The sequence below is a fragment of the Miniopterus schreibersii genome, assembly GCF_964146895.1.
Source record: "Miniopterus schreibersii genome assembly, chromosome: 17".
NCBI lineage: Eukaryota > Metazoa > Chordata > Mammalia > Chiroptera > Miniopteridae > Miniopterus > Miniopterus schreibersii.
In genome coordinates, this window is record NC_138117.1 from 15,767,209 (window position 1) to 15,780,257 (window position 13,049).

The following is a 13,049-nucleotide window of genomic DNA, read 5'->3' on the forward strand; positions in this document are numbered from 1 at the left end:
TCAAGTCAGTGGGCTCAGGTGCTGGAGAGTGTAAGTGTCACGGAAACAAAGAGGCAATGGGAAGCTCTAATGAGGGCCAGCCTCCTTCCTAGCACAGCACGCAGAGTCCGCAATGAGCAGCCTCCTTGGTGAGCTCATTTCCCAGGTCACGTCAGGTCCCAGCAGCATTGTACAGCTTGGGGTTCCCGCACATGTCCCCTGCTGCCCGGCATCATTTGAGGCTACTTGCTCCAGCTGGAGTGCCGGAATCTTGCTTCTTCTGGCTTAGACGTAGCCTTCTTTAGTCTCGATAGCTATGATTATTTTCACTGTTGGAACTGAAAGCAGAATCCTGATTGATAAATTTACTAGTTAGACATTTCTGATGCGCAGATATCACAGAGCTCTCTGAGGTCAGAATGTTTTTATTTATAGCTGAACGTGGATATCATTCAGTAGACGTTCATGAGTGCTCGTGGAAGTTGTGTGAAGGGTCTGTGAGAGTGAGGATTGCCAACGCAGAGACCTTGCTCCTGACGTTTTCATCAGGGTGGTTTTAGATGGCTTTTCCACCTCGAAGGCATTATGCATCTTAGGCTCTGTTTGTATTGAGTGTGTTTAATTAAAAAGCCTGTAAATGTTTATTGTTAAAGTGATATTGAGTATTTATTAAACAAATGTTAATAAGTACAAAAGAGTACACAGAAGAAACTAAAAACACAATTTTCTATCCCAGAGGTAATTTCTTCGTGTATTTTGGTGTATTTTCTTTGATTTATTAATTTTTCATTTTGATAGGTGAAACCTAATTTAGATTTCATCTTTCCTTGGAAAGAGAGGACCAGGCTTTCCTTTATAAGCTTATAATTAGCAGGTCTTGTGTCCCTTTCAGCTCTAAATTCAAATCATAAAGTTGTGCAATTTTATGAATCATAGAACTCATGAGAACAGCTTTGCCAGATCCTTATTGTTCCTGGAGTAATACCTCACTTGGAGATGGTTTATTTTACTTAATAAATAGCTTGAAGGGAATAAAAATAAAAACCAAATGAAGGGTATATTTTCCCCTAAAGACAGGAGAAAGGCACATTATCTCAAAGAATATTTGTATGTAACTCACCTAACCTTAGCAGATTCAGATTATTATTGAAGAGAAAATTGTTTCGCTGTAAAACAGACTCAGCCACAGTGATCTACACTAATGAAAGAGAAAGAGGCATAGATTGTTTGAAAGTGTACATACCAAAAAATGACAATAAAAATGCTTTCAGTGGAGGAGGCCTTTGTTGGTGTATTTTTTTCTTGTTTGTTAGCGTTGGCATCAGTAATACCTACTGATCCTGTTTTTTCATTAACGTACCTTTTTGGCACATATCAACGGGTGGCAGAAAGTCACAGACAGAATGTTTGAATGAGGCTGTAATTAAAGTTTGCTTGTGACCTCAGCGCAAATGCATACCCAGCTGTAGGTGTCATATCTGTCCTCCTGAAGTTGACTCACTCTGAATAACTAACTCAACAGGCAGAGGACAGGGTATGCGGTGCATGGCTTGGCCTTCCTGCTGATCATAGGCACTAAAAATGTTTACTGAGTCTTCTGTCTGTGAATCTCTTCAGTTCCACATTTTTCTCTTCTCTCATTTTTATTCTTTGGGACTAAGGTTGGTGGATTTTTTTTCCTTTCAAATTCCACGTGTTTACTAGAAGCTTCCCAGTTGTGAATAGGAACCTTGAGTGCAGAAGAGAAATGATGGTCAGAAAGCATAAGGAGGAAGAGTTTGGGATATAAACCTTAGAGGAATGATACCTTTTCTCCAGGAAAAAGCTCGAGATACCGGAGGGAAATCACTATCTGCTTTGTTGGTTTAATAACAGCTATGTTTTCCTCTTATGTCTGATTAAAAATTTTTATTCTTGGTCTTCAGTATGTAAAGCTGCCAAGGCAGACCTGGTGTTTATGGTGGATGGATCCTGGAGTATTGGAGATGAAAATTTCAACAAGATCACTGACTTTCTGTATAACACTGTCGGAGCCCTGAACAAGATCGGCGCAGATGGAACTCAAGTAAGGCTAATAGGTCAATTATTAATTCATTATATGCATTAAGAAGTTATTCTAATGTATTATTATGGCTATTAGTCAGGGAATCTGGATAAAGAACTTTAATGATCAGATCTATCCCTAAACGAGAGGATACACGGGTCTGGGTTTGGAAGCAGCTTACTGATGCCTGATGGAGATTGGGAAGATGCTAGTCCTTAAAAGCTACCGAGTTCAGCAAACTAAGGCTGGTTAGAATGGCCATGCCAGCAGATGCTCCTTTTATATATACTAGGGTAGAGCATCTCCTCTATGGGTACACCCAGTATTTCCCCTGCTCTCAAGGACATTAAAGTCTTGAAAGACGGGGGTTGTGGTCACATAGTATAGATCAAGTAGAACATAAAACTAACTTATTCATTCCAAAAATATTTATTGAGAATTTATTATGGCCAGACACAGTGCTGTCATAATGGATATGACAAACAGTGTCCTTAATGTCTTGGTGATCATACTCTTAAAGGCATAGAGAGGAGGAGGGCGAGAGACAGATAGAAATAGGCAAATAAATAGATTCCTGAGGTAGGGAGGCGAGCTCTGAAAACAGTGATAGGATTTAAATTCCCTGAGGGTTATTACTTACAAGTGTGTGTGTGTGTGTGTGTCTGTGTCTGTGTGTGTAGGAGGGGTATTTTAAATTTTGTGGTCAACGAAGGCCTCTTTGAGGAGGTGGTTTTTGAACTGAGATGTAAATGATAACAAAGGAGATCTGAGAGTAGACTTTCCAGACAAGAAAAATAGTGAGTGCAAAGGATCTAAGATAAGGATGGAATTTGAGACTTCAGACGCTAAAACTTATAGCTGAAACATGGTGGGTGAGCATGTGGAGAGCAGAAGAGGTGGGAGAAGTAGACAAAAGCCAGGTTATCTTGAGTCTAATGGACTATTGAAGGAGTTGGAGGTCATCATAAATGCAGTGGAAGCCAGCAGAAAGATCTGATGTGCTTTTTCAAAAAGATTAATAGCTGCTTTATGGAGTGTGAATATTAATAAGGGTAGGAATGGAGCAGAGAACCAGTTAAGTTGCTGCTTTCATGGTCCATCAGAGAGATGATGGAGGTCTTGGCAAGGATGGTAGCAAGGGATGCACTGAAATGAACGCCTTTGTTTTGGAAGAGCAGTTGAATGTATGAGCAGGATACATCATGTTGCTGAGGCATTTCAGGGAGGCAGGAATTTGTTTTGAATAGAGGAATTAGAGGAGGTTTCCTAAAGGCGGTGATATCTGCAGTAGACCTTGATAAACTGGTAGCAGTTGAAGGCCTGCGAAATCAGAGAAAGCAACCTGAAGATACTGTGTTTACTACCCTCATTGTAGTTCTGAAAAACAAACAAAACGGTGAGTTAAAAATGGCCCCAAAGTTCCACGAGAATGAAAATAAATTGTAGGAAATGGAGCCAGGAAGGCTTATATTGCAGTAGTTAAGAACAGATTTTGAAGTAGAATATACCTGGCTTCAACTGTTGGTTCTGCCAGTGACTACTCTTGTGATTTGTGCAAATTACTTGACTTTGAGCGCCTCAGTTTCAACATCTGTAAAATGGTAGGACAGTAGTAAGTCCTTCACAGGTTTGCTCTGTAAAGAAATCCTTGTAATGCCCTAGCCGGTTTAGCTCAGTGGTTAGAACATTGGCCCGCAGACTGAAGGGCCCTGGGTTTGAATCCAGCCAAAGGCATGTACCTCGGTTGTAGGCTCAATCTCCTGCCCTGGGGAGGCAACCAATCGATGTGTGTCTCTCGCATTGATCTCTTTCTCTCTCTCTCCCTTCCACTCTCTCTGAGAAGCAATGGAAAAAATATCCTTTGGTGAGGATTAAAATAATAATAATAATAATAATAAATCCTTGTAAAGAATCCAACTCTGATTCTCTGACCTTGGTCAAGTTACAAGGCTTATGCTGCCATTTTTCCATCTGTTGAAAACCCACAACCATTAGAGAGAGATTTTAAAAATAGTTTCTGAAAGGTACTCAGAGAAAAAATTCTATTTAATGTGTCATCAGATTTGGTACGTAACTTGTATGGAATTTTAAACCGAGGAAACTGTGGACTGGGTTAACTAAGAAATTAAATTGTGGATATCTTGTGTGTGCTCTCTGGCCCAGGAGAAATCTATGTATATGTAAAACCAAGTACACCTTCTCTCTCCAGGTTGCAATGGTTCAGTTTACTGATGACCCCAGAACAGAATTTAAGCTAAACACTTACAAAACCAAAGAGACTCTTCTTGATGCAATTAAACGTATTTCATACAAAGGAGGAAATACAAAAACAGGTAAGACCAAAGAAAGTCCAGTTAAGACCTAAAGTAACTAACTATTAGTAATTAGTGAAATTACCTTTCAAAAATTATATTTATTGGATAACATTGGTTAATAACATCATGTAAATTTCAGGTGTACAACTTCATGATATGACATCTGTATACGCTATTGTTTGCTTACCACCCGAACCCTAGTCTCCTTCCGCCACCATGTATTTGACTCTCGTTGCCTTCTCCGCCCCCCACCAATGCCCTTCCCAGTGATTCTGTTGTCTTGTCTATGAGTTTATCTTGTTTGTTCATTTGTTGCTTTTTTGCTTTATATCCCACATATAAGTGAAATCACGTGGTTCTTTTCTTTTTTTTGGGTCTGATTTTTTTTTTTTTTTAAACATATCTTTATTGATTTCAGAGAGAGGAAAGGAGGGGGGAGAGAGAGAGAGACAGAAACATCAATGATGAGAGAGTCATTGATCGGCTGCCTAGCCCGCACCCCAGGCATGTGCCCTGACCGGGAATTGAACCCCGATCTCCTGGATCCTAGGTCGATGCTCAACCGCTGAGCCATGCCTGGCCGGGCTTGGTCTGATTTATTTTACTTAGCATAATATTCCCAAGATCTGTACATGTTGTCAAAAGTGGCAATATTTCATCTTTTTATGGCTGAATATTATTTATATATATATACACACACCACATCTTCATTATCTAATCATCCAAAGTCACCTTTTTTTTAGGCATAATAATATAGATTTATTTTTAAAAAATTTTTCACTGATTTAAGAACTTTGTTTTTACCTTTTCCTCCCCAGCAGAACAAAAATAGGAGGTCATGAAATTGAACTGTTGCCTTCCTTTGTTTCAGGAAAAGCAATTAAGCATGTCCGAGATACCTTGTTTAATTCAGATTCAGGGACCAGAAAAGGCATCCCGAGGGTCATCGTGGTCATAACTGATGGGCGATCACAAGATGACGTGAACAAAATCTCCAGGGAGATGCAATCAGATGGTGAGTTTTACACAGATGAGCAATAGTGGCTACCAATATGGTAGCACTGCTGTTTTCTGAATACACGTTCGTAAGCTATATCTGTATGGCTTAAATATTTCTAAGTCTTTCTTCATATACCTGGACACTGTGATTTTAAAGATACTTTCCAGGTTATAAATCTATTATTTGCTGTATTTCCTCCAATACTTTTTGCTACACGCAAGATTCCCTATATAAGAAATGCCAGCAATTAAGTGCAATACTATGCAAAAGACCTAGTTACAAAGGGCCAGGGAGGGAACCTGCATAGAAGCGCCTCAGCCTCATCATCTGTAAAATGGGGATTCTCATAACAGTGTCATGAAGATTACATTATGTAAGATATGCCCGGCAAATAGTAGTTTACTGTTTATTTGCCAAGCATTGACCCATGACCCACCTCAGGCTGCTAAGCCTATTAACATCTCAGTTTCTATATCTGAAATAAAAGCTGAGATAAAATTTCTCTGTTTCAACTACACTGCATCGTATAAATTTTAAAATAATTATTAAAAACATGCAGACATAACAATGTTACTCAAACGGTAACTATTTTGTCTCAAGTACTAAAGGGGGCATAGGCCTTCTTGAGTTTCTTTAAAATGGAAAATTTCTGTAGGGGATGATGGAATAATTTTCATATAATGAAATACGAGCAGGCAGAATTCTGATGAACTATAAAGAATGAATTATCCACCCCACTAGCCCTCCTTCACAAACATATTTTAAACATGTGGATGTCTTATATTGCAATACTTGTATCTTGTGCAATTTAAAGTAATCAGAAATCTGTTTGCGTTCTGCCACAGGCTACAGCATTTTTGCAATCGGCGTGGCCGATGCAGATTACTCGGAGCTGGTGAGCATTGGCAGCAAGCCCAGTGCGCGCCACGTCTTCTTTGTGGATGACTTCGACGCCTTTAAGAAGATTGAAGATGAGTTGATTACTTTTGTCTGCGAAACCGCTTCCGCAAGTGAGTTCTTTGAAACGTGCTTACTCATGTTGCTTCAAGGCTGAGATGTTTCATACCAGTTAAATAATGGGTCCCATCTTAATCTAAGGAAAGAATATTGTCTCGCAGAGCTGTTTGTTATGCAGACATTGTTTTATGTTTTAGAGCATTTGGAAGTAAACCTACCCTCTCCCAGGTGTAGAGTTTTAGGTTGATCAAGACCATCCTAATCAAGATGAGAGCCTGTGTTTAAATGCAACTCTTTTTTAAAATTAAATTTATTGGGATGACATTGTAGCAAATAGTTTTAAAAAATGTATTAAGACATTAATACATCAGGGTAATGCATTAGAAGTGAGACTATCCCAACACATGCTCCTAAGTGACCACTGTAGGTTTTCATGGACCCAGGAGAGGAGAAGGAGATGCCCCTTTGGTGTTAATAGAAGAAGTGAGAGCATTTCCATATTTAGGAATCCACAGAAAACTGTAGCCACATATGGTTTGGATTCCTTTCACCACTGACTTCCGGAAAGATTGTTAGCTTCCTGTTCTCAGGGCAGGGAAAGAATATGTTTTGGAAAATATCTAAATTAGGGTTTTTATACTGTTTGTTTTGTTTTGTTTTCCAGCCTGCCCACTGGTGCAAAAGGATGGCATTGATCTTGCAGGTATGCATTATCACAATTTTTCCAAATAGAAATATATTAACTCCCATTTGGGGTCCATATTTTTCTTTTAAATTTTAATAGGCTAATTTTGAAATTTAAAAGTCTAAAATCCCTGTTTATTCTTTTTCTCTGTTTGTTTGTTTTTGTTTGTTTATTTGTTTTTAGGATTTAAGATGATGGAAATGTTTGGTTTGGTTGAAAAGGATTTTTCATCCGTGGATGGAGTTTCTATGGAACCTGGTACCTTCAATGTGTATCCTTGTTACCGACTTCATAAAGATGCCCTGGTTTCCCAGCCAACCAAGTATGTTTCCATTGCAAGATACTAAAACCAATCATTTGTTTATTACATCTCAATGTGAAAATTATGCCCACTTATGATAGGCTGTAATAGTCCCCAGTAGGATTTTCTATAATATTTAGAGCAGATGATGTTTAGATTTCTTTGTTTAAAAACATTAGACTCATATATAATGCTGGTTGAACTTTAATATCTGTTGATCTAAGAAAAATATATGAAGATAGCTGATATATAGCACTTTCATAATTCAGACATTGTTCTACATGCTTGTGTATATTAACTCACTCAAACCTCCACACCGCTCTACAAGGAAGATTCAATTATTTTCTCAGTTTTACAGATAATGAAACTGAAGCACAAGGAACGACTTGAGTGAGATCACATACTTTGTTAAGTGACAATGTTGGGAATTGCACCTGACCATCAGGCCCACATCCTTCTTTGAGCCATTTCATGTTAGTGCCATGAATTCAGATGGTTTTTATATTTTTGAAAAATCATAACAGCAGCCCCATATAGCTGAAGAGTAGTATTGGATTTACATAAAAATCACATTACCTCCTTGCTTTACAGTCTGTGCTACACCTAGGGATTCCTGGGGTCATTTGCAGTCATTCTGCAGGCTCTGGAGGTACTTGAGATTACAGTTGAGACTTCCTGGCTTAAGGGGTCATCTCTCAAGATCTGCCACTGCACATTCCAAGTCAACGTTTGTCTCAAAATGCCTTCAGTGTTTTAATGTGAAACATTTTCAGTGTCCACATTTTTTTGTGTTTGGGGGGAGAGGGGTTAGCTGACAATGTTTTTATTTCACTGTTGGATGACTGCAGTGTGTGATTTTTGAATCTCTTCAAAGCCATCGACTGAAGTTTTATAAACACAGTCTTGCTTATTCAACATTTTAAGGTGGATTCCTTAAGATTTTTATTTATGCTTTTATAATCAGACAAGTAACCTTTTGAGGAGGGATACAATAAAATATTTTTTTCTTTCCATTTTCAGGTACTTGCATCCAGAAGGATTGCCTTCTGATTATACGATCAGTTTCCTATTCCGGATTCTTCCTGACACTCCAGAGGAGCCATTTGCTCTTTGGGAGATTTTAAATAAAAACTCGGACCCATTGGTTGGAGTTATTTTAGATAGTAAGTATATTTATATAACATTTGCACACACATGTATGAATGATGTATGTGGCATGCCATCTTGCCTGGCCTGTGTATAACTCACTTAAACCGTGTCAGTAAGTACTAACAATGAATTATGTAACAGTTGACTCATTCATTTATTCACTCGTTCTCTCAACAAATATTCGCTGAGTTCCTACTGTGTGTCAGCACTGGGCTCTGGGATCCAGTAGTGAGCAGGTGAAAGGGACAGTTACTGAGACACTGAAGACTACAGGAAGAGCGAGGTTGATGGGAGAAGGGGGAGCCAGTCAGAGGGGTGAGACCAGAAGTTCATTTTCTGGACATGGATATGATAGTTGTAAGATGCCTATTTCATAATCCAAAAAAACCTGTCAGATTGCCAGCAGTATATTTGGGAAGAATTCTGAGATGGAGAAGTGAACTTTGAAGTTGTGTCTGTGTGATATATAAGCCATTGTGACCTCATTGTGGGTGAGGTCATCTAGCTAGTGAGTCTAGAAAGAGAATAGGTCTGAAAACTGGGGAACACCATTGTTTGGGTTTTGAAAAGTTGAGAAGGAACCAATAAAAGAAGCTTCTTAACCTCACGTTGTTGGATGTCACGCACATAATGATCACTTAAGAAGATCATCAAGTGTTTGGTTAATGTCAGTGAGTTTTCTGAATAGATTTTTAGTTTAGAATTGCAATGAAGCTAGGAATCAAGATTGTGTGGCTACTCTTAGGTGCTAACTCAAACATTTGGATAAAGAAAGTATTTTAAGCTTGTTTTCAACTAGTGCTTGTGAAAGGACTTTTCAGTACATGGAAATGAATCAACAACTAAATATGATATTGTGAAAGCATTTTGCACTGATATTAAAACTAAGGGAAAGTTATAGATTAAAAAGGGGTAAGCCACTAACTCCATATATACCCAGGACTTGAAAACAATGAAGTTTCTCAGTGGTTCAGACTTTCCTTTGATAGTGGAGGGAAGAATCAAATTGTAACCTGGGAATGAATTTGTGAGAAAAATATTCCTATTTCCGTGTAAGAAAATATCCCCTGTAACATGAAATACTCAAGATTAAGAAGGCTTTCCTCTGTCCATAATAAAAGATATATTGGAATATCATTCTTTTGGGGTGGTGTAAGTTGCATGTCCTGGGAAAGTTGGTGGCTGTAGTAGGTTAATTAGGCAAAGAGCCTGGTTTCTGTTTCTTAAGATTGAATTCACTTGGTTCTCCCTCTTTGCCTGCCTCTAGACCTAGCTTCAGGCAACCCTCTTTCAGGAGGGTGGTGGAGTTGGGAGTGTAGGCAGGGGTGTAGAGAGGAAGAATATGTGTAGGAGCCCTTCCCTCGCCATTGTTAAGTCAGTCCGGCCAGCTAAAAACCTGGACAGCCCAAGGACTGTGATCCTTCCTTCCTTCCTCATCACATTGTTCGAAACAGAGCTTCAAAACAGTGGATGCATTATTTTCAGTCTTGAGTTGAACTGTAGAAAATCATTTACTCATTTAAATTTTTTCTAAAATGTTTTTCTTTTTTCTTCGATTAGATGGTGGGAAAACCCTAACCTATTTCAACTATGACTATGGTGGCGACTTTCAAACTGTGACTTTTGAAGGACCTGAAATTAGGAAAATTTTCCATGGAAGCTTTCACAAGGTGAGTAATGCTTCATGTACACATATTCTTTATTCTGTTCACTGTGACCAAAGCAACAGGTAGAGGTGAAACTATTTCACAGAGCTTTGGATTTCAAATTTCAACTGGAGAAAGAATTACCTGTGGGGCTTGTTAACAATGCCTGGAGATTCTGCTCTGGAGGTTCTGAGATGGGACCCTGAAATGTGCATTTTTTAGCAGGTAACCCAGGAGATATGATAGAAGTGGTCCAGGTTCCCACCATGAGGAACAATTTAATAGAGGGTACCATATTATTAAGTGGGCATTATGTGTGACATAGAAACAATTGCTGGTCTACCTGGCTACCAGTGCAGAGGAAAGGCACAATCAGCTGAATCATGTTAAAACGTAAAGATAGATATAACTGATTGCACTGTTTTTTTTACATATATACAGACAACCCATCACTGCCATCATAAAAGTTACCCTGAGGACAAATTTTGTAAAACCTGACTTTACTTTCTCTTTAGTTTGGCACTTGTGATAAGAGCTCTGTTCCTTAACATTTTACATCTCGGAAACATTTAGCTTTGGTCATCAGTGGAGTAGACATGCTTCCTTCCAAGATGTACTGTTTCTTTTGTGTTTGGCAAACAACCCACTGATCTCTGGGCTGTTAGGCATGCAACCCCAAGACTGCAGGGAGAGCAGAGCATTTACTAGGTGGTGCTGGCAAAAGCCTCTTAACCCAGCCCTTCCTGCCCTGTTAGAGTGAGAAAAGGGCTCTAGCACAGCAGTCTTCATCTTGGTCCTGCCTCTTGACATAAGACGTGGTCAGACACACAACTTGGCCACATTCTGGGGTTTTGAATAGCGTCACTGCATATGAACAATTGTATAATGAAATTCTGACTCTGTTGTGCCTACATGATAATGGAGATTTTAACAAGTCCTAACAAAGAATGTGTAGAGCCCTGAGTATGTTACCGTGGGCCTTCAGATTCTAGAGATTCCAGTTTCAGAAAATTGAATCGTACATGAAGCCAAAGAGCTTTATTCCATTTGGGCCTGAAGTCACTAGAAAGCATTCCTCCTTCCCCTTTAGACTCTAGATCTTTTCTCCTCACCTTAAATTAAATAAAATATTATTAAAGTGTGGTTTGCTAGCTGCCAGTAGTACCGCAGATAACTTTTGCTGGTAATTCAACCAGCAGTTTTTACATTTTAGTACTGCCATATTTAGTTTAATGTGCTTTCAGAAAAGGCATAACTCATGCCATAACCCTGTGCTTTCAGAATATTGCTGCTTTAGAGGAAGGCTAGAGTTTTAAAAAGCGAATCACTTCAAAGTTACTTTAAAGAAAAGTATTAATTAAATAAGAGCAGAGATGAGACCTGACTGTGGGACAGTCATGGAGGTGGTAAAAGTAGAGCCTTTCTCCTCTAGCAAAATGCAGAGTGACTGGACTCCAGCTCTTCTATTTCACACTGTTTAGCGATGAGTCATGCAGTTATGTAAATTTGGTTGATATTCCTGTTCCTTCTTACCTGCTAAGACATCTTGACTTTTACCCAGCTACACGTTGTTGTCAACAAGACTTTGGCCAAAGTGGTTATTGACTGCAAGCAAGTGGGAGAGAAGGCGATCAACGCATCGGCTAATATCACGGCGGATGGTGTCGAGGTCCTGGGGAGAATGGTTAGATCGAGAGGGCCGAACGGAAACTCTGCTCCAGTAAGTGTATACACAAGTGAAGCACTGTTGCTTTATAGAAAAAGATCTTTTAAAAGGACAACTATTTATTACCGAGGGCGAAAGTTTGGTAAAGGGATAGATGGATGGATGGATGGATGGATGGATGGATGGATGGATGGATGGATGGATGGATGGGTCGCTAAATAGATAATGGCCTTTTTAAATGAGCTAAAATCTGCATAGTTAAAGCTCTTGGCAGTAAACTGCTATATTATACTGCAAGAATTAAGCTAGTTTATTTCCTAAAGGCATTTAAAAATTCAGATAGTAAAATATCATATGGCTTGTGGTATAAATGGTTAATGCGAGAATCAAAATTGTAAATGAACATTTGTATAAGCAAATTTAGTTTCATACAAAATACGCAATTATTATACACAGGAAATTGACGTAAGCCTCTCATGTGGGTTAGATTTGGGCATTTTGCAACTAGATTTTTGCTATTGCTCATGTGAAGTTTACGCTTTAATCATATAGTTATCTAGACGACAGGTCATTCTAAAATAGCATATTTTTCATCATACAGCATGCAGTTTAAGCCAGGAGACTTCCACTCGGCAAAGAAATCACATTTTTTTCACTCACTATAGTGTACACAAGCTTTTGTTTTAATACCATGGAGTCATAGCTAATTACCAACGTTCTCTAATTTGAGTCATTTTATAATTAGAACCAATTAGCCTGGAGAATATTTTATTCTCTTAAACAACTCTAACTATTCAAATCTACATTTCTCTTATATGTCACAGAAGTACAGAATTAATTATGAATTGCTATTATTGTCTTGTACTTCCATAGATCGGTAGAAGTAGTCCGTTACATGAAACTTTAGAAAAACTTGGTGGTTCTCAAAGTCTGTCTAAGCTGAAGATCACTTTGTACAAATGAAGTCTTCTAGTTTGTCAAATAAATAAATAAATAAATAAATAAATAAATAAATAAGATTAAAACAGATCCATGCTGATTGAGTGGAGTGAGGACCTGGGGCGGTAGATGTCCCCATCTCCAGTGGGTCCCAAGGGAGCACAGTTCTAACTGCACTGCTCTAGTATAACCCATCCACTTCACACCAGCAAACAGTCTCGGAGTGGTAAAGTAAATTTCACTTTGGGACTCTTTGCTATTTTTGTGGTATCTCTCTCAATAGAAATGAAATCCTTGTGTGCATTGATGCTAATATATATGTAATTTATTGGGGTGACATTGATTAATGAAATTATGTAAGTTTCAAG

The 13,049-nt window shown here is 38.6% G+C and overlaps 1 protein-coding gene across 3 annotated transcripts in view; it reads left to right on the plus strand.

The window, feature by feature from the left end:
- The window catches only part of COL14A1 (collagen type XIV alpha 1 chain), a 157,148-nt gene that overhangs the window by 83,974 nt on the left and 60,125 nt on the right, over window positions 1-13,049 (plus strand). For all 3 annotated transcript variants that reach the window (XM_081116373.1, XM_081116374.1, XM_081116375.1), the window contains exons 26-34: window positions 1,905-2,044; window positions 4,233-4,356; window positions 5,210-5,353; window positions 6,184-6,348; window positions 6,960-6,998; window positions 7,164-7,302; window positions 8,302-8,444; window positions 9,991-10,100; window positions 11,638-11,796. In XM_081116373.1, the coding sequence (XP_080972499.1) occupies window positions 1,905-2,044; window positions 4,233-4,356; window positions 5,210-5,353; window positions 6,184-6,348; window positions 6,960-6,998; window positions 7,164-7,302; window positions 8,302-8,444; window positions 9,991-10,100; window positions 11,638-11,796 (1,163 nt within the window). The remainder of the gene's footprint in view (window positions 1-1,904; window positions 2,045-4,232; window positions 4,357-5,209; window positions 5,354-6,183; window positions 6,349-6,959; window positions 6,999-7,163; window positions 7,303-8,301; window positions 8,445-9,990; window positions 10,101-11,637; window positions 11,797-13,049) is intronic.